The 25,360-nt window shown below is 38.7% G+C and overlaps 1 protein-coding gene across 2 annotated transcripts in view; it reads left to right on the top strand.

Annotated features, from left to right (window-relative positions):
* TAFA5 (TAFA chemokine like family member 5) overlaps window positions 1-25,360 on the top strand; it is a 417,997-nt gene that overhangs the window by 85,682 nt on the left and 306,955 nt on the right. Inside the window, exon 1 of one of the 2 annotated variants that reach the window (XM_065743559.1) lies at window positions 18,988-19,196. The exons of the other annotated variant lie outside the window; for it this stretch is intronic. Within the exon in view, the coding sequence (XP_065599631.1) occupies window positions 19,106-19,196 (91 nt within the window). The 5' untranslated portion in view covers window positions 18,988-19,105. Of the gene's footprint in view, window positions 1-18,987; window positions 19,197-25,360 lie in introns of those variants that run through there. 2 annotated transcript variants of the gene reach the window in all.

The following is a 25,360-nucleotide window of genomic DNA, read 5'->3' as shown; positions in this document are numbered from 1 at the left end:
GCTGAGATCATTCAGTTCGTGTTTTCTGCAAAGGCACATCACCAGTGGAGCACAAGAAGCTCACTGCTCCCAAATTGTTTTCAGTGTATACTTAAAATTATCACCACAAGATGGAGTTCTGAACTTTCCATCATGAACAATCATTTCATTGTATCAAGACGGAGTAAACATCATTTCTTTCTATTATACTTCCGTTGTATCTGAAACCTCCAGGAGTATTTATCAGTATAAACATTCAACAGAAGAAAGTAACAACCTTGGAATTATTTCTATGTCTAAGACAGTGTCTTAATGCGTTGTTATCAATGGTTATAAACCTGCACGTTTTATATCTTCTAGTCAGCTATGTTCATAGTCAAAGGAAGCAAGGGGAAAAAAAATAGCATATTCTCATATAGCTTTACTGTCTAAGAATATTTTCTTCATTTTTTTCCTATTCCCTTATATATCCATTAAGAACGATGGACCTGCAGCATATGAAAGATATTGGAAAGATTATCTTAATACTGCTTACAAAGAAGAAACTTTCTGCCACATTGATACTTGGAAGTTCTGGAAATGAAAACAGCATCTACACTTACTGCATATATAAAAAATGATTGTTTATAGTGTGTGGGATTTAGTATAATTAGTTTACAGTTTAATAAATGTCTTATAAAAGCAAGTTGTAAGAACATTTTTTTAGTTTCAGATGATGCTTCAGTTTACATGATTAATTACTTCGTAACTGTGATAAGATTTTAAAATACTGATGGAGATTGAACAACTAAGTGAGTTTAAAAGGCATTTTGTTTGATCTATACAATAAATATTGTTTCATAAAATTATCAGTTTTGCTATTCCATTGCAAATTAATATTTTTATAAAGACGTATTATAGATCTTAATTTGATATTTTAACTTGTTTCTTTTAATTATGTAGGCTTTAAAGTTTAAAAATGCATTGAGAATTCTTGCAGTTTTATAAGGTAATTGCTGGAGTTATTTGCTGAATCTGTAGCATGACAGCTGGTGGTGCTTTGGTATGTTGTGGTGCTGAACGGACAGCTCAGGGCAGTGCTAAGCTTTGCTTCAATGGTGAAGTATGCACAACGCTGTAGAAATTGTTATAATTACAGTATATATATATTTATTACATTTCAAGTAAATATGGTTGATTATAGGGAATATTTTCTTTTTGTATTCCTCTTCCTTACGGAATACTCTACAATGTCTGAGGTCATACAGTCTTGTAATTTATGAGGACCCTTCCTTTAAATGATCCTGCTTTAGCACTTAGAAGAGCAAGAAAAGTAAAATGTTGGTATTTGTGTTCTTTTCTTTTTTACTTCCACACCTCCTGTCTCCAATCCCATCCCTCCCTCTCTTCTTTTTCATTAGTTTATTATATGGTGTGTTAATTCTCCCTCACCTTCTCTGCAAATCCCTTGCTTTGGGATATCATGCAATATGATTTTAATCTGTTATGTTACTCAATAGTAATGAAAAGTTCAAACTATTAAGCTTTAATTGAACAAAAGCAAACCAGCAGAATTATAATGAGGCAATTAGCACTTTGCTCTAATTTTCTTTAACCCAGTTATTCAGTCATTAGTAATTTCATCTCTGATATATTAAGCAAACTTTGAAAATTCTATTGATCTTTTAAATTTTCATATGCTATTCATCATTTTAGAAGACAAACAGAAAAAAAACGAACAACAACAATAAAAAACCCACCTTTGCTCCAAAGGTAAACATATAAGAACTCTTGAGAATAAACATTAAATTCAGTAGTTTCAAACACGTAAGTATGAAGATGTGCTTTTTATTATTGTGGGAAATGACCTCATTAATGACCAGGAATTATGTCTTCCTTTTTAGAGTCAGAAAGAATTCTGGTCTAACTTTCCTATTAGTTCTCTCTGTTGACTTACAATGTGTTGAGTGTATCAGCTCAAATTCTGAAAATATTTGACACAGCTTTTGCGACATGGCCTTCTACTTCATATAGTGGCCTACTCACACCTAAGCTTCAACAGGAGCTAGTACAAAAACATACTTGAGAACAAAATTTGGCCTTGTATATTTGAAATACTACAATGATCATTGCTGTTCTGTTGATACTTCTATTCATTAAGGATTAATTATTGAAATCATTTGTAATAGTATGTTGTTATCCATGTAACCGTGATGATTACCTTATGAATGAAAGAATGAAAATCTTTATCTTTTCAAATTTTAAATAGTGCTGTAATTCCTAACCTTTTTGTAAAGTAATATATTAATAATTAAAACATCTAAATTCAGATTCAGAAAATTCTAATATGTTAAAAATATGGCAAACACATTCATTCAGATTGTAGAGCTAAGCATACATTTATGCAAAATGCCAGCTGCATGTTTAAGACATCTTAGTGGTATGGTATAGTTTCAGAACTCTAAGTACTAGATAAGATTTCATAGAATTCTATTTTATCTAACCTCTATCCATTTGCGAGCAGATTTACAGCAGAGATATAAGAAATTATCTTAAATAAAATTAAATGGACATCAATTTAGAATAATTGCAACATTTTAAGCTATTTTGGTGGACTGCTTCTGTGTAGATGTGCACATTGGCCTCCAACACTGAAACTACATATATTTTGCTAGAAATTGCAAGTGCAATGCAGGTCAGGTGCATTGTGTAAGGAAGAAGGCATTTATTAAATAGGTGCATTAAGAAAAAGCAGAAAGAAATTAATCCTACAAGGGTGCAGAGTTTTCCTGTTCTCTGACAAATTATCAGTGCTGATCCTTTCAATAGTTTACGGATTTCATCTGACAAAACATTGCACAGTCTTCATGTAGACAGATGGATAGACCTTATTTTTCTGGTGTTATCATCAGTTATTTTGCTACTGTATTTCTTTTTATAGATAGAACTATGTCATTATATACATAAATATGTATACTACTGCAAATGCAGAAAAAAATTCCTTTTAAACCTAGGAATTTATTATCATTACTTACTGTATTAGAGTGATTGAACACTGGGAGATGTTGTTCAGAAAAGTTGTCAAGATTCACATCCTGACATTGAAACAGTTCTGAGCAACCGGCAACAGTTAGCTCTGCTCTGACCAGGGAGTTCAGACTAGATGATCTCCAGAGATTCCTTCTACCCACGACTGTTTTGTAACCCCATGATTCTGTGAAAATGGAGAATATTTTCCATGTTTCTGGGTGAAGGGAGGCTACCTGGGGAAAACTTATGTTTTCAGTCTGAATTTCTATATGATGACTACCACTAATTCCACAGATTTTTATTATTTAATTGGGCAAAGTGAAAAAAACAATGTACTTGTCCATAGTCAAGCACATGACTACTCAGGAAAAAACAAAACCATCTTACATCTAGAAGACAGTCTTTTACAAATCTTTTAAATGGAGATTATTAATACAGACAATGAAAATGAGACCTTTGCAAGAGAATTTGCTTTGCTTGTGCCACTCTTTGAGATGTCACCTCTAGGGTGGCAGTCTGTTAGCTCCTGGTAAAATGAGCACAGTACTGCTCATGAGCAAAAGTCAAGTAACATTTTATGACATTTTTGTTTACTGAATCTTCATCATTCACTTTGCTGGTTATGTGGATAGTGGTTTTCCACTTTAAGTGGAGCCATCCATTTTAGCTGATGCTCACAGTTCTATGACTCCTTTCCTCTACATGATCTTCCTATGAGGAACAGCAAAGGCTGTTGTCTATATGGTCACAACTACCTGTAACTCCTACAGCCTGCTTAGCTTCCTGTATTTCCCTCATATTTTAACTGCTGAGCTTTTGTTACCAGTATGGAATTCCTGTGTCATTTTCATTATTGTTAGAACAAGCACTCCAGAAACTTCACAGCTCTTATTAACATCTAAGAATTATTAACATCTAAGAAGGTTCTCGAGAAACTTCCATTAGCTTCATTGCTTTTTCTTGCCTGCATCCTGCAGGCTTCTTCATGTAATATACAAAGGTATATTTTCAATTTGAGTGAGGAAATGTCTACTTCTGTGGTGGTTGCACCCTGGTGGCAGCTAAACTCCCAGCACAACTGTTCTCTTGTTCCCCTTCCTGAAAGGAAGATGGGGAGAAAATATGATGTAAGTATAAGGGATTGATATAAGGACAGGGAGATCACTCACCTATTACAGTCATGGGCAGACTTAACATGGGGATATTAATATAGTTTATTGGTTACTACAAAAAGACTAGAGCAGTGAGAAACTGGCTTTTATTTACTTTAAAATGACTGAATGTTTTCTCACAATTAGCTGTGCATCTCTGGGGATGAAGTGGCCTGGGAAATACAGAAACCTATTCCAACGAGGTAACATGGCCTGAACTCATCACAAAACTGCTCTGGGTAGGTTATATCTCAAAGAGGGCCTAAAGTCTTGTTTTTGTTCTTAAGAACATTTCCTCTGGTCTTGTTTCACTGCTTAAATGCCACTTCTCACCTGGAACTAGGAATTACTTAATACTATTACTCCTTTAGTTGGATGCATTTTCCATCTATCTCTAACTAACCTGTTTAAACAATCTCAAAAGAAATGAAATAAAGAAATTGTCATACAGGTGACCATTTTGTTGTCATCATCTGTCCTTTTTTTGTCTTTTATGAAACAGAATCACCACCTGTACTCATCATATTGATTCAGTGTGCTTTTTGCAGGTGCAAACAAAAGCAGGTGGCTTACAGGAACAAGCAACCAAGTTCAACATAGCTGGGAGAATAAGAGAATATTAAAATCTACTCATGCAACCTAACTGGACACCTAAGCTCTTTAATAGCAGGAGTCTGTTTTTCTAACCTAATTATTTTGCTCATGTATAGTTCATCTACATATTATTTTTTCCTATTATTTAATGGTAATTAAACTTTGCCAGTTACCTAGTTGTTGCAGTTTTCTCATCCTGAAGTGAGGGCATGATACCTGCTTGTTGTTCTCGAGATCAGTGACTGTGTACTAACACAGAGGAGAGCCTAGAAATGCAGCCCACAACCCCCTTTTTTTGGGCATCACTTGACTACTGCTGCTAAAGGGGAGCACTACTCTCAACTTGATATTTAAATTAATACACTGCTGTCTGATAAAGTTCATTGTGGTCAGGCTATGATTTCTTGATCAATTGGGAAAGTAAACACTGGTAGGAAATCTCAATAAGAGAATGAGAGAAAAAGGAAGGAATAATAGATTATAAATTAAGGTTCTCTGAGAATAGGTGATCTGAATGGTTGTTTCTATAATTTGTACTACAATAAAAATAAATATATATATATAATATTGGGATGAATCTCAAGGCATAGTGTAGTCTGTTGTCTTAGGATTACCCCTAATGGATATTTCTTTAACATCTTTAAAAAAAAAATCACGTTAAGATGTGGCTTCCCTGTCAGTGATAATCTGCACCATCATTTAACTGTCCTGATAGCTAGACTGTTTTCAATTAGCATCTGATGTAAATCCCCTCTGCTATGTTGGTAGCTCTAATTAAAACCAGATCTAATTTATCTACATCTTTCTTAAGACGTGAAGCCACAAACTGAAAAATGTGCTATTGTTGGAACTGCAGGAGTGAAGTTTAACAGATGCTGCTTGCCTTGTCTCTTTGTTTTTGTCAATGAATTCCAAAGTTATACTTTACTTTGTTTCAACATGCTGTTTTGGGATGGTTTTTCACTTTGTGATCCACTATCCATCCCCTCATAGCTTTTTCCACTATTTCTGCAGCAGTTGTCCGATACTTCTTACTTTTTAAATATTTAGCATTTGAGGAAAAATGTGATGCCTATACCTTTCCCCTTTCAAGTGAAAGACAATGTGCTGTGTTTCTGATTCAGTAGAAACATGTTATCATTTCATCAGATCTCTGAGCTCATTATACTGTTAACCTCTCTAAATTACTAAAAGATTATCCTATAATATGGAGAACTTCCTTGATGTTGAGTGCATATCTTTGCATGATGCTAATATTTAATTTATAAGCCAAATTCTGTTCTCTGTTTTTCTGAAGTAAATACAGATACTGCAGTTGTCCCTCCTGATTTGACCTAAATAAAGCTGAAAATTCCATATACCTTTTATTACACAAATAGCAGAAATATTTTATCCAAAAGAAATCATGTTGAGAATATAGCTAGCCTGTTTTTGTTTGTTGGTTTGTTTGTTTTTGTTGTTTGTCTCTCTCTCTCTCTTTTTTTTTTTTCTTCTGTATAATGTAACACTTTACATCATCTGGAGGAAAATATTTTTGTATTAAAATCATTTTCTGGATATGCTATGTCCTGTTCTGGATATGGTGATCAGGGAATACACTTTTGCTGCTCTCCTATGTTAGAACCAGTTACGGCCCATATAACTGTCATTGTTTCTGTAACCTGCAAATTTGTTGCTATAATGAAGCTTCCCAATAAATAAAGTTATTATTATTTATTAAGTCAGAAATTGAATCTGCAGCTGAATAGAGAGGCTTATTGTATAAACATTTGAGGTTATATGTAACATATTTTGAAATGCTGTATATGGATGGCAGATTATAGTCATGGTTACGGCAGTGAGCAGGAAATCACAGTTTTGAGTCTTGGCTGTGCCACAGACTTTCTGTGTGACTTTGGACAAGCTACTCTTTGTGCATTAGCTAATAATACTATCTCTATCTCCCAGAGGAGTTGTGAGAATACATTCATTAATGTTTGTAAGGCGCTTGGATACTATAGTGATGGGGCCATATAAGCACTTAGAGAAACAATCCATTTTTGCAACAATGTGCATCTCCCTGACTAAGGACTTTTTTGCTGGAAGTTTTTCATCAATGCTTGTTATGAATAAATCTACTTTATAATGATACAGTGAGGTTAAACTGCCTTTTGGAGTGCAGTCTCACTTTAGTATTCAGAACAGGTGGGAACAGTCATAAGTTTGAAAGCTGCTCCCGAGGAAAGAGAATAGAATTTTTATACTCAGGAATTTGAATAGAAAAGATACCTCTCCTGATTCATCTAGTTCAAAACATGGAGGATTATTTACATCTGTATCTGTCTCACAAATAGTTTATTCTATTTTAAGCACTTCTCATTACATTGTCTAAACTACATCCTCAGGCAAGTCATTCCATTGCCTAATTGCCTTTAAAGTTAAACAGTTTGCTCAAATGTCTACCCTATTTTTTTTTCCTTGTGGAAATAAGCTGCTCTTTCAGTCTGTCCTTTCTTTCTGAAATAACCTTCACTGATTCGTGTTCAGTTCAGACACACAACACAGTTACAGCAGGTTAACAAGGTATTGCTTTAGAGCTGATGGGAGGTAAATTGGTGAGCCACTGTAATTTGATTTGATAATTTGCCGAGCTGAGTGCTGTACAGTATTAAAATCTGAATGTGGGGCTGAGAGCATCAGCACCAAGGAGAAGAAAAAGAGTATTAAGTATTCCCAAGGCCTTCATAGAAAACTTGTTGATAATAAGTTTCCAATCTAGGGAAATTGTTGCTGCAAAGACTTCGTAAAGGGCTGTTTTGTTTTGGTTTTGTTTGTAGAAACAAGAGGCAGAAGATATAAATTATGGAAGTGAGGGATCTGGATGAGTGTGAGAAGTCCTTCTTAGAAGTGGAAAGGGTTCTACAGTTTTGAGACTCAGGAAACAAAGTATCAGTGGTATATCAATGTAAATTTTTTTTAATTTGGGACCCTGAAACCAACCACATTTCCTGAAAGGATAGAAATATCAACTAGAAATTGCAAAAGGTTTATTAAAATGCATGGTCATGAAGACAGAAATGCTGAAATTGCCAAAGTGGTGGGAAAAGATGCTGTGTCCTTTCTTTCTGTATTAAATCTAGAGAATCCACATGATCTTCAAAAATATCCAGTTATGGGAAATCAGAGCTTACAGTCAATTACAAGATGTAAACGTATAGGTAGACTGGCCTAATTGCTTCTTGGGCTTATAGGATTGCTTGCTATTAATGTACTGATTGCAGTGAAGTCCACCCCTGCACTGTTGTTTGAATGGGTTCATAGGTTCATAGGTTCATTAGGTTGGAAAGGACCTACAAGATCATCTAGTCCAACCATCTTCTTATCACCATCCCTACCCACTGAACTACTAAATCAAATCCTTTAGCACCTCATCTAAACGCTTCTTGAACACTGAATAGGGTTGTTCTTTCAAAAAGTTCCTGTGTGGTTGATAGTGGAAATGCTTCTGAAAGTGATGGCTTCTCAAGAGGACTATTGCTTTTAAGCTATGGTAGACTTTATTTGCTATACATGAAGACAGAGCAGTATAACTTATTATTATTACTTTTTTTTTTCCTGTCTGTAACTGGGAATTGAATAGGTTTGATAGCATCCTCTTTTACACATATAAGTAATATATACCACTATGGGCAGAAGAACTACGAATGAAAGAAATAATCAAGATACAATATTTCAGCACAAAATTACTATGGAAGGAGCTACAGGTAGCAGCATATAATTTTAACATGCTTTCACAACCATCAGTGTGTTCCCAACCTCATGTGTTGTACACTGTTTTCTAGGCTTAGCTAACTACTCAGAACAGTGATTTCTCCTTTCAGTCTGTCAGTAGATGCAGGACTTATGTTTGAGATTCTTAATCAGAATTCATTTTTTTTTTTTTAGTAAAACCTGATGCAGGACTGAAGTAAAATCAAGAAGAAACATCAGCAACATTAGCAATAGTTAATGAAATATTTTCAGTTAGTTGCTTTACGTAGCGTTTCTTTTTAGGTTACTTGTGATTCTGTTAATGAGGCGTTATTTCAGTCCTTTGTTACCAAAAATTTCCCCAATGACTATATTTTCATAGTAGATTACTGCAATGGCAATAAAATTTCTACCAAAATATTTGGAGAAAAAAAAACCAACAAATAAACTCAAAAGTCCACTGTTATTTTAAAAATAGGGAATCTTTTACAGTTTATGTCAAGCTAATAATCTCTGATACATGGTGTGCATCACACACACAAAAATAATTGGGATAACAATGATTAATATGCTAATATACTTAATATTAGTGTACAAAAGATGCCTGTTTACATAACTCCATTCTGATTGCGAGCCATTAAAAAAATATGACCACAAGAATGAAAATGTCTGTCAAAAGGAACAAACATCTTCAGTTGTATATCTGGAAGAGGTACAACAAAAGCAGTTAAACCTACTCAGACTGCAACAGTTTGATTTAATGATTGCTTTACCCCAAGCCAGCTTGTTCTTGAGGCTTTTTTTTTAATATGTGAAGCAGTAGGGCATATAATCTGGAAAGGGTAACCTTTTCCTTACGGCAGAGTAAATTGTTGTGATTTCTCACAGTAGGAAGTCATTGGCTCATATGCTGATTCTGTCCACTTTGATAGGACAACTTTATTGATAAACAGGTTCATATGTGCATATTTTCAACAGATTAACTTCTCCCTTCCTTATCTCTTTGGAGACCTTAAACCTCATGCTCAATTAGAAATTGTGTTACCAGCTTCTACAGTGATTATGAAGGAAGTATGTTTATTTAAAAAACTAATGATACCCAGTGAAGGAAAAAGAATCTGTATGGGCAAAGAGAATACAATGTTATTGGCATTAGCACTTAAAATAAATCTGATATGCCCTGTGACAATTATTCTAGTTTGTTATACTGTCTTTTGCTAGTCCCTCTTTTCTGCAAGTGTCACGTTGTTGGGTTGTTCAGTTTGTCCTGTTTTCATGGAATACCATTTGTTTTCTGTAGCAAAAAGAAAAAGAAAGAACAAAAAAGGGGGGGTGTTCTTTCTATAGCAGAGTTTCTTCATAAAAACCAAAGCAACAAAAACCAACAACAATAACAAAAAAGCCAGCAAAGCAAACTGTTTAAGGATCCAACATTTGATGGCATGGGAGTTTAAGATTTTATTTTATATGGCTGAATTTTACTATGAAGGCTGTAAGTAGATACATGCTATACACTATATATTTCCTTTATAGGGAAGATATAATACTTAGCCTTTTTCAAAGAAAGTTGGGGTGGGGACGAAGGAGACTTTTTTACCTAGTTTCAGTTAAATTAGATGCAGCTGGGTATGTGCTTGGTTGACTTGTATCTGAAGTGATGAAAAAATACCTTCTAAAATCAGTGGAGGTCAGTTTTAATAATGCTGTTCTCAGCATCTGGAAGTAGCCATTATATAAAATAGGGTAATCATAAGGGGAAACTCCAAAGTCTTCAATTCTAAGATCATCAGGCGTTGCTAGACCCCCTAATATTGTAGTTTATTCTGTGTTCATTTCTTTTTTCATTTTCAGAAGTTATTTCAATTGAATCATTTATGGTTCTTCCATTCAGATTATAAGAGCTATTTTGGAGCGGATAACCCTCAATGGCTGTATATGAGACATTGTCCGGGGTGCTTCCAAGATGCTTTTGAGCTGGGTAAGGAAATCGCTGAGTGTTGACATATTCTGAAAGCACTATGGCATGGATTGAGAGCATATAGTTTATAAAATCTGTTACTAACCTATTATTTTTTGCATTAATGACAGAATAGGCTATAAACTTTTTCTCTGAAGTATAAAACTGAACCAAATAAACACTTATTTTTTTGAGAAAAAAAAATCAAACATTTTCAAATACAGTATTGAGTCTGTATATAGTAGTTCATACATAAAAAATCTGTCACCATTAACCACTTCTAATGTGTCTACTTTCTCTATAGTAGCCATTCAATGTATAATATCATACTGATCTAATGTTAGAATATTAGCATTGTATTACTATACTGGTGAGGTAAACTGTAATCAATTTATTTATATATTTATTTTTACTTTAGGGTCAAAGATAACTATTTCAGACTCCAACTCATAATCCAGATCTAATCTGTGATCACCCCTTCACTGTACGTGTTACCTTATACATTCTTTCAGTCATGAGCAATTAGCTCTGAAGAATCTTCTGCCCTTTCAGATACAGACATGGGCAACTAAAAACATTTGGGCTACTGAACTTGAACCTGTGCCCAGTCAGGCTTTATGGGCATGGGGTGTTGATGTGGACCTTCTGCTGCTACAGTACTCTTTGTCGTATTTCATCCATCTGAAATCTGACTGAATCAGCTACACTATTTGCAAGATTTTTACTGAAGTTAGTTAACAGTGTGCTGCCAGTAGCTGAAGATGCAATGTAACAAAGCTAATATTGCACAGTAAGTTAAAGGTACTGCTTTAGTATCTTTAATTTTTTATTGTTAAATGCCACAATCTTAGGTACTTCATTTCATGTTGCAATTAAAGCGTTCTACTTCAAAACAAAAAAAGACAAAACCAAACCAAACCAAACCAGAGAGAATATAATCCTTTACAGACATCCTTTTCACCAAAAAAAAAAAAAAAAAAAGTGAAAAGCTGCTATACAGTGGCCATGTCATTAACTGTTGTAAGTGCCTGATGTTTCTGGCAAATAGAAAAAAAAATAAACATTTTACAGAGACAAGCAAGCAAACAAATAGTAGGTTACACATGCAGGAGAAGGTTATATAAATCTATATTTCCTACCATTATCCCACCCCAAGTGTGTATCAATGAGCCTCCAGTGTGTTAATTTCTCATAGCAGTCTGGTAATAAAACTCACATTGGCTTGCAGTAATCTGTTTTCATCCTACTGAACAAAATTTGTCTTATACTATTTAGTGCTATCTGGACATATATAATAGTAGCTACAGACTTGCTAATATGTTGTTTGGGTTTTTCATTTGTTTTATTTTAGGGGTGTTGTTTTTTTTTAGGAGTGGTACTGCTGAGAACTAGGAGACTATATTATACATGAATGGCTTGTAGAACTATTGGTTTATATTTCAGAATGACAAACAAGTTTGTACTCTAATTCCTCCTTTACTTAATCAAGTTTTCAAAAAGAAGTCCTGAGCACAGACCCAGAAGAAACATAATGTATTGCATTCTGGGCCTCCTTTTATGTCACAGTCTGATGCAGGTGTAAAACTGTTGAAAACAGAGTTTTCAGGCTTAAAATAAGAGTGCCATAGTGGTAAACCCATTTTAACTTAAACTGTTGAAATTGTTTCTTTTGTGCATGTAACAATTTATTTATTCGTTTGAGGTTTTGGTTATTTTTAAAGCGCCTGGACATGAACCTGTAAAGTATTTGTCTCTCCTCCACTGTTTTATTAGCAACTAGAAATTGCCCCTTCTCTTAGTCATATCAGCCAACAGGCTTAAACATTACAGAGGCACACATTTCTCTTCCTCATATGTACAGAGTCTTCTTTGCTCTAGATATGCTCTATTTTTGCTGCAACTCCCGTTCTTAGCTATCAGCAATTAAAAGTGTCCATTGTTTTGTGGCTTCAGTTCCCGATCAGTGTTTGTAATATCCATATTTTTAGGGGGAAGGTCAACGGGTAAATAAAGGTATAGAAGGTTTTCTGGTTTAAGTTTGAGCTATAAGACATAGAGCTTATTAGCCAGGCTGCCAATGAGTAGGAGTTTACAATTTGTGTAGTACTGTTCCTGCTGAATTTGGATATATCTTTTTTCTGTCTCCACTTAGGTGAGGGGAAGTAACAAAACCCTCAAAAGGTTCTAACTTTTGAACTTTTCTACACAAGACTGTAATACTGCATTGCTGGCTGATCTGTGAAGGTTTGCTATGTCTTGATTTATATGACCTGACTCCCTGCTTAATCTGAATGACTTACTTCATGGGTTTCATTTTCAATGAAGAACATACTGATTAAAGGTTACAACATTTCAATTGTGTGTATTTAGTCTACACCTTCAGGAAGTGATGCTGGAAACTATGGATCATAACTAAAATCCATTAACTTCATTTTTTTAGACATCATGTTTATAAGAGAAATCCTTTCTGGGGGGGGGGGGGGGGAAGTAATAAAAATATATTTTGAGTAGAGAAGTGATAAAAAATACAAATTATTTTAAAATACAAAAAAAAGTGAAAATATGAGAATAAGCCTGTTTGTGATCTTTTGTAGCTCTATAGTCACTGGAACACTTAAGACTACACTGTGCTCATCAATCTTAACTGAATTTCAGGTGTTATATGCTCTCTGAACTATTTTAAGATGATAATCTTTTAACTGAGTGCAAGCAAAAAGGCCCTTCAGATCTTGTAGACTTTCTCTTTGACTTCATCATTTCTCCTCCTGGATATGAGTTGCTGCCTATTCTGGTCTTTGTAGACAAATGAAGGTGTCTTGAAAGCATTTAGAGTACATGAAGGGCATAAACAAAAAAAGGGAAAAAATAAAAAAAGGGAGTAGAAAGGAAGAGCAGGCAGGCAACGTGATACTACAGTTGCCTCCATTCAGATGTGTGGTTCTGACAGTTTAATAGAGAGGTGGGTTCCCCTCCCTCAAAGATTTGAAACTATCCACTGGGAGACATACATAAGCAACGTGTCAAGTAAATGAAATTACACCTTTTAGAGGACTGCCTGGAAGTTCTTGACTCTCTCTTTAGACATTGATTTATTCCTTCCTAAAGAGGTTGAGGGAAACCTTGCATGAAAACAATTCCATGCTATAGAAGGCAAGAATGAGTTTCAAAATTGCAGGTTCCTCACAGAGGATATGCTGTCCTAGTTCCCTCCTCAGCAGCCTCTACTTTGTGACAGCTTGTATCCTCCCTCCTATGCAGAGTGATGCTAGTTCATGTGGTATGCGCTGGTTGCAAGTACCACCAGTGCAGGAACTGAATTCTGTTAACGGTCTAAATGTTGCAGTCCCAGATGTGTTGGTTTTTTTTTCAACGTCAGAAATTCCCCAGGTCATAATGCTGTCAGTGTTCTCAGCACGAAACCTTAATTGCAGAGCTAGTTGGAAAAGAGTTGGATTAGCTGGCAGAGTGTTGTCTGGAAAATCTTTCAGCTGTGCAATGTTATCTCGTCCCCTGATATTCCCCACCCCCACCCCTGAGGATTCCTAGCCTGCTGCATTTGGTGAGATACATATGTTTTCCCCAGCTCCAAGAGCTGTGAAGGGTTCCTCTGGGATATCTGAGTATAGATACCTAAGTGTGTCTTCGGTTGCTAGGTTATTTTTAGTCAATGGGTGGTTACCAAGTCATCTATAATTGTGCTGTTAAATGTGTCAGAGCAGCTATTGCAAAGCGAGGTGCTCCCTGTAACAAGTTGAGTGTGTAAGGTAAAATGAGAGTACAAGCTCAGCAGTACAGAAGTGAGTTGTTTAAAGCTTTGAGTGATATAAGGGTCTCCTCTATGTATTGCTTTGTGAGCAAATACGGGGAAGACAGTCCATGAGTATAACACAAAAGAAAGAATATGATACTATATACTTTGACCCTGCTATCCACAGTTCCTGTCGCTGGCATATTGTTTCATTTCTGATTTGTGGTGGTCACAAATTTACCAGTTATCAGAGGACTGCAGTGGTCTCACAGATCCTTTCACTTAGCCAGCTCCTATACTTCCCCGGTCAGCAATGGCCAAAAGCTGTTACCAACTGGTGGCTTGTAAGTGGAAGAATGAGCAACAAGTTCCCAGTGGACAACTGTCCACATGACATGGACTGCTGGTGCAGCTCTTTCCCTATAAATAGACAAGAGGAATAAAATCATAGCTGAATAGAAACTTAGTAAGATAGTGGGAATAAGGCAGGAACAGCAAAATGAGGCAAGTGGAAAGCCAAAGGAAATCCAAAGATTTTTTTTTAAAATATGCATCAGAAGTACTAAGCAGAAAGGACACACAACAGCAAAGAAATTGCTCCTTGGGTTACTCCAAAATGTTCTCACTGCATTATCCTTGTCATGAATCTGCTAGCAGGAGAAAGAGCAGGAAGAAGGGCTTGGTCTGACAAAAAATTGTTAAAGCCACATCGACACATCATTTATTTAGGTGAGTGAAGGAAAAAATTAAGTGAAAACTTCAGGCATTCACGGAGGGAGATGGTCAGACGGATACACATTTGTGATTCCTGTGATAGCTACAGCACATCACAAACCAGCGATTAACAGAATCTCTCTAGAGATGAATTTCTATTTTAATGGCACTTGCCCATCATCAGCAGAAGACCAGCGATGGTATTTTGAGGACTGCTGAAGTGGTGACTAGCCCAATAGCAAAGAAATGTGAACCAGCTGATGGTATACAGAGAGCAATGGAGAAAAAGTATTTAGAGGCTGCAAAAAATAATTGGTAGAAATATACCCATCTGTATTCCTTACTTATACTCAACATATCATCTGTTTTGGTTAGATTCAAAGTGGGAAAAGATTTATAATACTACTTCAGGCATATGTGAAAGAGGAACTGGGTGAATTTCAACAAAATAAAATGTTAAACTTAGCATCAGGAGAAACATTCCAGCTGAGAGAACTGCTGGGCTGGAATAATCGCCTCAAGTGACTGGTGACAGACTATTGCCTGAGTAACTCAAAAATAACAAAAATGAAATCCAGTGGGCACCGGCAAAGGTTTGGGCTAGATAACCTAATAATAGATACTGTCTGCTCTTTTTTTTTTTTTTTTTCATGATTCAATGCCAGTAGTAGATTCCAAATTCATTAGTGAAAATGGGCTAACGTCATTTCATGCTACTGTATTTAGATCTGCATTGGCCATGCATAATTTTGGGGCTTATCGCATGAACAGGAATAAAATCATTATGTAAAAATACATTCAACACAACTGAAAATACTAGGCGCTTATTTACAGTGGTATGGAACACAATATAAACATGGTCATGTTCCAGGAACTTCAGCATTTTTTAATTTAAAATATCTCATTATGGAAGAATGGATTTTTTAAAGGTTGGTAGATTTTTTTTTTCCCCACAAAATTAAATGCAGAGCAAAGAAGATATTTTTAAACCTCTAGAACTGAGCAAAGGCTGCTGTCTTCACGACAGAGTTCCAGTTTTAGTAATTCCGTTGAACTAGACAGAAGTTTCAGTAAAAGGAACAAATGAGCTGTGTTTCCAAAATCGAACATACATTTGGAAAAGATGCTCGTATTTGTTGTGCTGCTTCCCCATACGAACCAGGAAGAGCTCATATTTTAAGCACAGTTGGCTTTGCCCCGTGATTATCAGGAAAATGCATTCCTTACTGCTTTTCCCAGTTGCAACACTGTTGGAAATCTCTTCCAGCACCATCCCCATCCTTTACCTGCATGAAGGAGCTTTCAGGTGCTCAGCATCTCTCTTTAACATTAAAACACAAGTGGAAAATGCCCCGCAGAGTGGTTTCCAGACAGAAGCTATTGCTGGGATGAGAGCTTTTCGCTTCTACATTACTAGAGATGCCTGGGGTCAGAGCACTGGCAAAAATCTGGAAACATATAGTGAGTTGGTGCTATAAATCTCTTGGTTCACACAGATTGCAAATTGTTGGACAGGTGCTACTGCATTAGTTGGGGTTCAAGTCTTAGTAGGCTGAAAGATCAGGGATAATTTTTAATCAGGGGAATTTTTTCCTAAAGGTTTTCCAGAGAAGTCCACACCGGTAATTTGAGATATCCCTAATGTTTTATAAATCTTTATGTTGATGACACCTAAAGAATTAGAAGGTGGCTATTTTTGAATAGGGATCATCCCTTTTTGAAAGGTCCAAGTCTATCGAGAAAACGCAAAAAGCACAGCACACCATATTTAGTACAGCAAGCATTGTTGCCAGGTACCACTGTCCTCCCAAATGGGAAGTCTTCTGGAATCCCTTGTTGCTATGAGACTAAATAACTCTGTACTGTCTGAGCGCTGAACCAGATTTTGCTCCCACTTACACCACCGTGTGTGTGCGGAGGGACTCCCCTGTGGCTGGGAAGCACAGTGCTGAGTTCTGGAGTCGTGATTCTGAAAGGGTCTCATCCAAAGGCTGCTAGAGCCCAGGAGTATTTGCCTAATGCAGAAGCTCCACAAACTGAAACCAGTGGGGTCTGCGCTGCCGTGATGAACCTCAAAGGAGCAAGTAAGGGGTTTTGATCTACTATCAGTGTAGCTTCATGTGCTTTTTGGACAGCAGCTATGTAAATTTTGCCATAGTACCTCCCTACCAACATTGCATGTTCATACTGAATGATACATGTTGCTCATCCAGGATTGCATAAACTATTGAGACACCTCTACAGTCCACCAAACAGGAGTCTTATAAATAAATAAATAAATAGACAAAAATAAAGACTTTATTTTTTTTATTTTGAGTGGTTGGTAGGGTTGTGGGATTTTCTTATGGCTACTTTAGTGTAAATACGTGAATTCTCTTTAGCTACTTGACCACTTTTCCTTTCATTCAGAAGACAAATAAACAAAACCCAACTTGGACTGAGCCCAAGCATGGCCAACTTCTCACCAAAGAGTGCATTTGAGAATTAAGGATTTACAGTGCAGTATATCTACTGTAGCTCTGACATTGCTTTAACATTGCATCGCTGTAGTTTTCGAATATAGTAAATGCAATAAATGGGTTTATAGGGATTTGTGTGAAGTTTAACATTCAAAAGATAGCTGCTTTTAATGATTCCCTGTGCTATCAGTGAAAAGCCAAAACCGCACATCGTCAACAAGGAAAATGTTTGCCCAACAGAAGCACAGATACTGCATTGATCCGTCCTCCCTCTTGAGCGCCTGCCGGTTTAAAGAAACTAAGAAAATACATCAACGATAAGTATTACTTAACCGTAAATAAATAAATAAATGAAATTCAGCATAAATGCAAACATTTGACCAAAGAGCTACGAAAGCAAAGCTTCTCAAGCATTCCCTTACTTGTTCTGTATCTTCTAAACTACGGATGCGCTGCTGCCTATCCCAGACAAGCCGGGGTAGCGCGGCGGCCGCCGCCGCTCCGCTCTCCGCACGCCGTCACTCCGCACCCGGCCGGGGAAGCGCGGCACGTTCCCGCCGTCCGCGGAGCAGCGCGGCGCTCCCGCAGCCCCCGCCCGCCCGCCCCGCGGCTCTCGCTCGTTCCGTCGCCCCAGTGCGCGTTCCCGGCGCGGAGCTCGGGGCCGGCCGCCCTTGGCGGGCACTGCCGGCCGTCGGGGCTGCCCCCGCAGCTCCGCGCCGCAGCTCTCCCGCGGCCTTCCCGCTCCACGGCAGCATCTTCTGCACCGCAGCTCGGCCTGGAGCGAGCGGGTGGCAGCAAAGCCACAGCCTTGGCTTTTTGGTGTTTTTTTTTTTTGGTGATTTATGGCATTCCTTCATTGCGCTCTCGCTTTCCGCGGGGATGGCTGCGACGGAAGCATCAACCTGTAGGCTGAGCTCGCTCCCACCGTAGCCCGGCGCTCGGAGAGCGCTCTGCGGTGCCACCGCCGGGCAGCGGCGCCGGGACGGGCGCGGACGGGGGAAGAAGCGGAGCGGCCGCGGAGCCCCCGAGGCGGACGGCGGGCAGAGCCGAGTCCCCCCATACCAACGTTGGATCTCGGAGCTGGGAAAGGGGAGGAGGAGGAGGAGGAGGAGGCGGGGGGTGCAACAAATTGCCGCCAGCCGGGAGAAGTTGCAGTAAAGAGAAATCCCTCCCTCCCTCCGCTCCCTCCCCTCCTCGCTCGCTCTCTCTCTCTCTCTCTCCCCCTCCCTCCCTCCTCCCCGAGCCGTGGCAGCGAGCGGCGGAGCGGCGGCCCGACGAGCGAGCGAAGGAGCGAGGCAGCGAGCGGCTCCCTCCAGCCCGGCGATGCTGCAGCGGCTCCAGCGGAGCCTCCCCGGGGTGGGCCCGGCCCCCGCTCGCCCCGCGCCGCCCGGCGGCGGCGCGCCCTGAGCGGGCGGCGGCGGCGGCGGCGGCCCCGCGGCGCAGCGGGCGCTGTTGCGCAACCTGCCCGGCGCTGCCGGCCTCCCTGCCCCCGCCGCCGGCTCGGCGCGGCTCCCGCGGACACGGAGCGCTGATTCATGGGGCCCCGCGCCGGCCGCCTCGGCGAGGAGAGCGCGGCGCTGCCGCTGCCCCCGCGCGGGGTGTGAAGCCCCGGCCCCTCCTCCGCAGCCCCGGGCTCGCCCGCCCTGCTCGGGAGTGTGGTCCCTGCCGGGAGCCGCCGCGCCTGGCGCACAGAGGGAAGCGTTGATGCATCGCTGTGGAAATTCATTGTGTGACTTTCTGGGTATTTACTGAGTTTCAGACCGAGATGCAGCTCTTGAAAGCTTTATGGGCACTAGCAGGAGCAGCGATCTGCTGTTTTCTTATATTTGTCATCCACTCACAGTTTCTTAAAGAAGGTAATTATATCTGCATGTCTACATACCCTGTTCTTTAATACTACGGTCTGTACGAGGTGCCTTAATTATTTTTTACTGTTTCCAGTATGTTCTATTTACAGCAGTGCTTCCACGCCGTTTTTTATTACTATTATTATTATTTCTTTCCGTTTAAAGCCTTCTCGTGTTTGTTCCGTTAGCAAATAGCGAGCTTTGGACTTACGTTCTTGGTAAATGCATAGATATGTCTAAAACCGGTGTGATATTTGCATTCTGCGTCTTAGCGGATGTCTCACGGCTCTGTGGGGTACGTCCGGTGCATAGGAAATATTTGTTGCTATCAGATGACCACCGAACGGCAGTCGTCATGGGAGTATTAATAAACCAAAAACCCCTTAACAAGTAAACGTCTTATTTTTATGCCGAATCAATAGGCATCCTTTCCCTCTTCCTTGTTCAGTAAATTTTCAATAGATGGCACTAAAGTTCTATGGAAAGGGCAGGGCAGAGCAGATCCTGGGTATTCAGCATCCTGCTTCTCCTCGCTGCCCCAACACGAGCAGAGGCCTTTGCATGCTTTCAAGGCTCCGTTTTTTCCACCTTGTGGTCAGAAAATTGTGATTACAATTTGTCGGAGACAACAGCTCGGATGGTGTGGTGGGTTTTATTTTACTTTTTTTTTTTTCTTTCTCTTTTTTTCCTCTGCGAGTTGGATGGGAGAAAAATAATAAAGCATTTGACTAAGTGGATAGAGGAATTTTCTCAGGGAGTAACTCTCCCGTGTTTCTTGTTTTGTTTCCTTTTTTCCCTTCACCGGAAAATTATTCTTTTTTTAATTATCATTTTATTACTTTTTTTTTTCCTCTGTTGTAATAGTGATTCTTTTCCTTATCTGTGTAGGAAACTGCTCTGAGATTCGAATGTGAATCCTGAGAGATGTATTTGTATTGGGTGGTGTATGAGAAAGACCAGTGCTGTTCCTTAGGAAGCGGAACACAAAAATGGGAGCGTTTTGGTGAATCCCCTGCATATTTCTTTTTGTCACTGTAGTGCAGCTCAGGTCGGTGGCTGCTGGAGGAAGCAGCCAGGTTGGCTGCGGAGCTGTGCAAGGTGAGGAGGAAAACTTTTCTGTCCCTGGGACAAAGTTTCTCTCCGGGCTGGGCAGAGTGCCTGCCCTGCTCCCATGGAAGGGTCTCTGCTGGCATGGCTGCAGCCTGGGCTGGCACACTGCTGGGCTGTGCCTTTCTGCACATCTCTGGGATGAATAAACACTGATTTGCCCGATTTGCTTAGTTAAAAGGCAGTATCCAGATGTCGACAGTGCCAGAGATTTCTCTTATAAGGAAAGTCCGTGCATTGGGTGAAGTACCTCCCGTATATACACTTTTATCCAGGGTTCCTTTAAACTCAGACTGGTCTGTTTGTGTATCTCTGTCTAACCAGGTGACTCATTTTGAGATTTTGCAGAAAGAAATATTGCATTTCAGGCTGGTTTTAATTGTTGTTTGTTTTGTCAGCATTTGCATGATGCTGCTTCTTTTTCTTTGTTCTTTCTTTTTTTAAACGCCTTTCACTCTTTGATTTTTAGACCCCTGTTACCATGAATAACCCATAATGGAAGAAGCGTTTAGTGTCACTTAAAGTATTTCTTCTTGCATTGTGGGATGGAAAGCTGCTACTAAGTTAATATGTAGAGGCAGAAGCCATGGCCACACACCGAGCACTTCAACATATTCTCCGTTGCTTCTCCTCCAGCTTTTATAGCCACTCTTTATGTGGCAGAGCACAGAGAGAAAGCTGACGCGGTGGAGCTTGTTGGATAACTTAATTACACTGGTTTGTTTATATTTGTGAAGAAAATATTTCTTTGTCTAACACCGTGACCTGTGTACTCATGGTAAATACAGACTGTATGTGTGGGGGGCTGGTTGTCAGCCCTTCCTGATGGGTGCTCATCTGCGCAAGGCGTTCTGATACCTCTGCATAATTACTTCAGCAGTGCATGTTTTGACCCCCGCAGTTTCAGTCCTGACATGGAGTAGTGCGCTGGAATTGACTGAAACGCGAGGTGGTATAACTGAGTTCTTCTCTCTGAGGAACTTTCAGAATGTCTAATAAAGATGGTAGTTTCTGCTGCTATGGATTCAAATGCAGGCATGTAGCAGACGGAGGGATAGATAACAGAAGGTTTGAGCTGTATACTGTAAACGGTTAACAAAAGCAACACTGAATTTTCTCCTTTTTTGTTTTGAAGCTTGTAGTGAGAAACCAAAGCAAAGCAAATTGAGGAAAGTACCAGCAAAGCATTTAACCATAAGTCTGGTTTACTAAACAGATATGTACAAAGAAGAGCACGTGAGATGGCAGTTACCTTACCTCCAGAAAATGTGGAATTATTCTCTGATATTGGAGTTAGTCCTTTGCATTCAGATTTCATTAAAAAGTTTGGAATGGTGTTTCTCATTGCACATTACACATAATGGTGCTGGGCTGTTGATTTCCTGGCAAAAAGATTAATTTCCCATCGGAGTCTAATGAACTACATGGGCTCATTGTTTGTAACTCAGCTGTGCAGTCAAATTCCTAAGTTAAATACTTGGACATTTTCATGCGATTGTTTCTTGTGCAGAAGGATAATTTCCTGTGGTCCCAAGCAGCAAACAAGTAAGCCACCCGTCTGCCTCACTCGATCCGATTAGCTGATAGCATGCATCTCCAGAGACAGTTTGACAGTACAAGTTTATACAGCATACGTTTCTTTTGTTTGCAAGACAATTGATGTAAGAAGAATTGCATGTAGAATTAATTAAAGGTCTGAGTTAATTTTGTAATGCACACTCTCTCCATTTTTGCTTGTTTTGCAGTATTTACTGCTCAGTTTTTTTTTTTTCCAGAGGCCAGTCTTAATGGAAAACTGACATCATCTTCACATCTTACAACATCTCTAAATGATTGCCATTTGCTCTTTTTCTGAGTTAATTTTCCTTTTAATCACTTTGAATTAGTGATGCTATCTGTTAGACTTTTGCCATCTATTAACACAAGAAATTTTGACAATTTCAGCTATGCTGTGTGGCTACTGAGTGTGTAACTTTTATGACATCCACCTAAAACTTAGTACCAGAAGCAGATCCTCTTTCAGTCATGTTTATAGATATGATACTGTGTGTTGCTGTGGTCTACTGAGAGTTTTCACACTGTTATTCTTACTTTTTAGTTCCCATGCTGAACTTACATTCTTTTCCAAATAGACCCGACTTAATTCTTCAATATTTTAGTGCTAGTTTCTGAGTTAGGGCAATTTAGTAGCAGCCTTACATTGCTGCAGTTTAAATTCCGGGAGAGACAATGAGTGCTTGTTCTGAGATGAGTGGGAAAGAGCTGTTTAAAGGTTTATTTTCATGAATATGTTTTTTTCAGGAAGTGAAGAAAGGGTAACACAGGGTGCTATTTTTTCCACACTTAGGCTTTTGTGTGGAAATACAGGTCATCCTGTGGCTAATCCGTTCCCCTCTGTCCAATCTGTCCTTCAGTGTTTCTATAAGATGAATAGAGCTGTGAACCCAGAAAAGGGTATTGTGATTCGTAATTGCAGTTCCAAGCCTGTCTGATCTTCCTGCAAAGCAGTTTAACGCACCCCAGTCAACCCCAGTCACTGTGAAGTGGTCTGGAGAACTGAAATATCTGCAACTTTTTTTGACAATTAAAAGTAAGGAGTTACTTTCACTACCCGAGTCTGATTTTAAATTATTTATAATCTATAACTCTCTTTCAAAGAGAGCTGGGAAAACACTGAGTTGGCGTTATGCACACTAATCGTGGGCACTCCTCTGCCCCCAGACAAGTACCCTTTTCACCTAGAAGAACATTTAACCATTCAGCACAGCAGTGATGGGGAAAGGATACATATTTAGAAATATGTCTGAATTCCATGGAAAGCAGTGAGGTAAGGGGGTAAACTTTGGAAGCTTGTGAATATACTGTGTCTGTGGTGTGTTAAGCCTATTATATACACTGAAGCTTTGTTTTTTATTCGGTGGTTGTTAATTAAGAGGCTAGAGCAGCTTGTATATCAAGGGCAAATTAATATTTTGAATGATTTTCGAGATTTGAGCGTGTGAGCGGGACTAAATAGAAACATGGATTCAGTCCCAAGACTCATCCTTAAAATAGAAAGGATTGGAGCATTATGGTTTCAAAACTGCACTCTAAGTCTGTTGGGTAGAAGCTCTGGAGCAAACCACGTAAAATAGGTTGAGTTCCTGTGGATAGGCAGCAGTAGTTGAGGCAGGGGAATTCTGATACTTCTGTTATAAGCTGATGGTTATTGTTATAAACCAGAATTTTGGTATAACCTGTGCAAATTTAGCATATGTTCGTGTTTATGAACAGTGTACCTCTGTAGAGCATCTTTCATAGTTATCTTTTTTTCTGCCCCCAGCAAAAGTTTGCAGCTGTTGGGTACACTCACACTGACACTTTTCTATCAAGAACATTTAGAGGAGTGAGTGTCACAATAGCAAAAATGCTTCAGTGCTTACTTTTAAAAAGTGCATTTCTTACTCTTAGTAACGTGGTTGAGGTTTATACTTCAACATTAATATCTTTAATCTGGCACTTTCTGCAGTCTTTAATTAACGTTAACCTGCTGTAAAATGATGGGACTATTTTATACGTTTTTAAATTTTTTAGGATGTATGTTTTGCAACTGGAAATATCCAGACTGTCCTGTTCCATTTAGGTTACACCAAACAACCGTGCTACCCCTCTGCTAACATTCAAAAATATCTATTGATGAGATCATTTCTTCAGAGCTTTATGTTCATGTAACCTCGCAGCTTTGTATAGTTGCTAGACTAATGTGTACTGCTGTATAAAACATTTGAGAAGGGGGCTTCTCTTCCCAAGTTTTCTGAAACTTTCTGAGAATCTTGCAGTTTTCACTGAAAGAATCTGAATGTGATTTATAAGAGTAGGTAATATTCACCTTAAGATTTGTTTTCTTTCATATTTAAGTCATTCAAAAAATGACTTGAGACAAAACAAGAAAGAGAATCACTCTTTAAGAATGTGTGGAAAAATTTTGCATTTATCTCAAGAGTTATTTTCTTTCCCATTTGCCCTTTTATGCTCAACCCGTGACTCAAAACAGTAAGATACCTTGAATACCAGATGTGCTGCATATGTTACCTATGTATAGTAGAATTGAGTTGAGGACAGTTTGTCCCAGATGTAAATTTTCCTGCTTTTTGGTGTTCAGTTGCTTTTAGCAAACTGTAGTTTAATTATTTTCTCCTATTTGTCATTTTTAACTGGTTTGTGAAGAGGCAGATAGGAATGAGATTCTCAGAGCAGCGCATCAGACCTGAGAGAGGAGCAGAATGCTGAAGCGAAAGGTTTGCCTTCTTATTCAGGAAATAAATTTGACTGTTAAAAAAAGCCTGAGCTTGAATAAATGCTGCACAAGGAAATAACATAAATTTGAAAAGTTTTGGTATTTTCGTTATTTATTTATTTGTTTGTTTTCTTATTTACTTATTTTAGGATAGGGAGGTATTTCAACAAAAGGAAACTACGCAGATGAAATTCTCAAATGTCTCCTTTTCAGGGAGGTCAGTGAGGTCTTTCTGCCTGGCATCTGGCTGTGCCAGGAGATAACAAGAGGAGGAGTCTGGTATTTTTTCTGTGCATAGAAGGCAGCTTCAAAGTACTCTTAGGTTTTGAGTGATGAAAATTACAGATGCATTTGTCTTCACAGTGCACCATAGATGGTATAAAACCCCTACTTTTCCTGACAGAGTAACCTGACAAAAGGAATTAGTAACAGATTTTCAGTAGTCTTTTTGTCTGCCTGTTTTTGTGCCCCAAGAGCACAAGTGAGGAATTACTGACTTTTCTCAGTATTTACTAGCACTACCTATTATGAAAGGCAGCACTGTAGACTGATGTGATTCACATCATACAAAAGTGTGTACTTGTTAGATCTGTTGATTACTGTCTATTTATCTTATTTCAAGTGGACGTACAGGTTTGATCTTTACTGTATCAAAAATAAAGCTGGAGTAAAAACAAGACATACACAATGAGATTTCTTTAACTGAAACTTAAACAAAAGCCTTGCAAAAAAAGAAAAAGCATGCATTTAGAGATCAAGAGTTTAATATAGTGTTGCTTAAAAAAAACCC

Source organism: Cyrtonyx montezumae, unplaced genomic scaffold (assembly GCF_038088225.1).
Source record: "Cyrtonyx montezumae isolate F1298 unplaced genomic scaffold, pur_monq_1.0 scaffold_3, whole genome shotgun sequence".
Lineage (NCBI taxonomy): Eukaryota > Metazoa > Chordata > Aves > Galliformes > Odontophoridae > Cyrtonyx > Cyrtonyx montezumae.
This window is presented reverse-complemented; position numbering and strand designations above follow the sequence as displayed.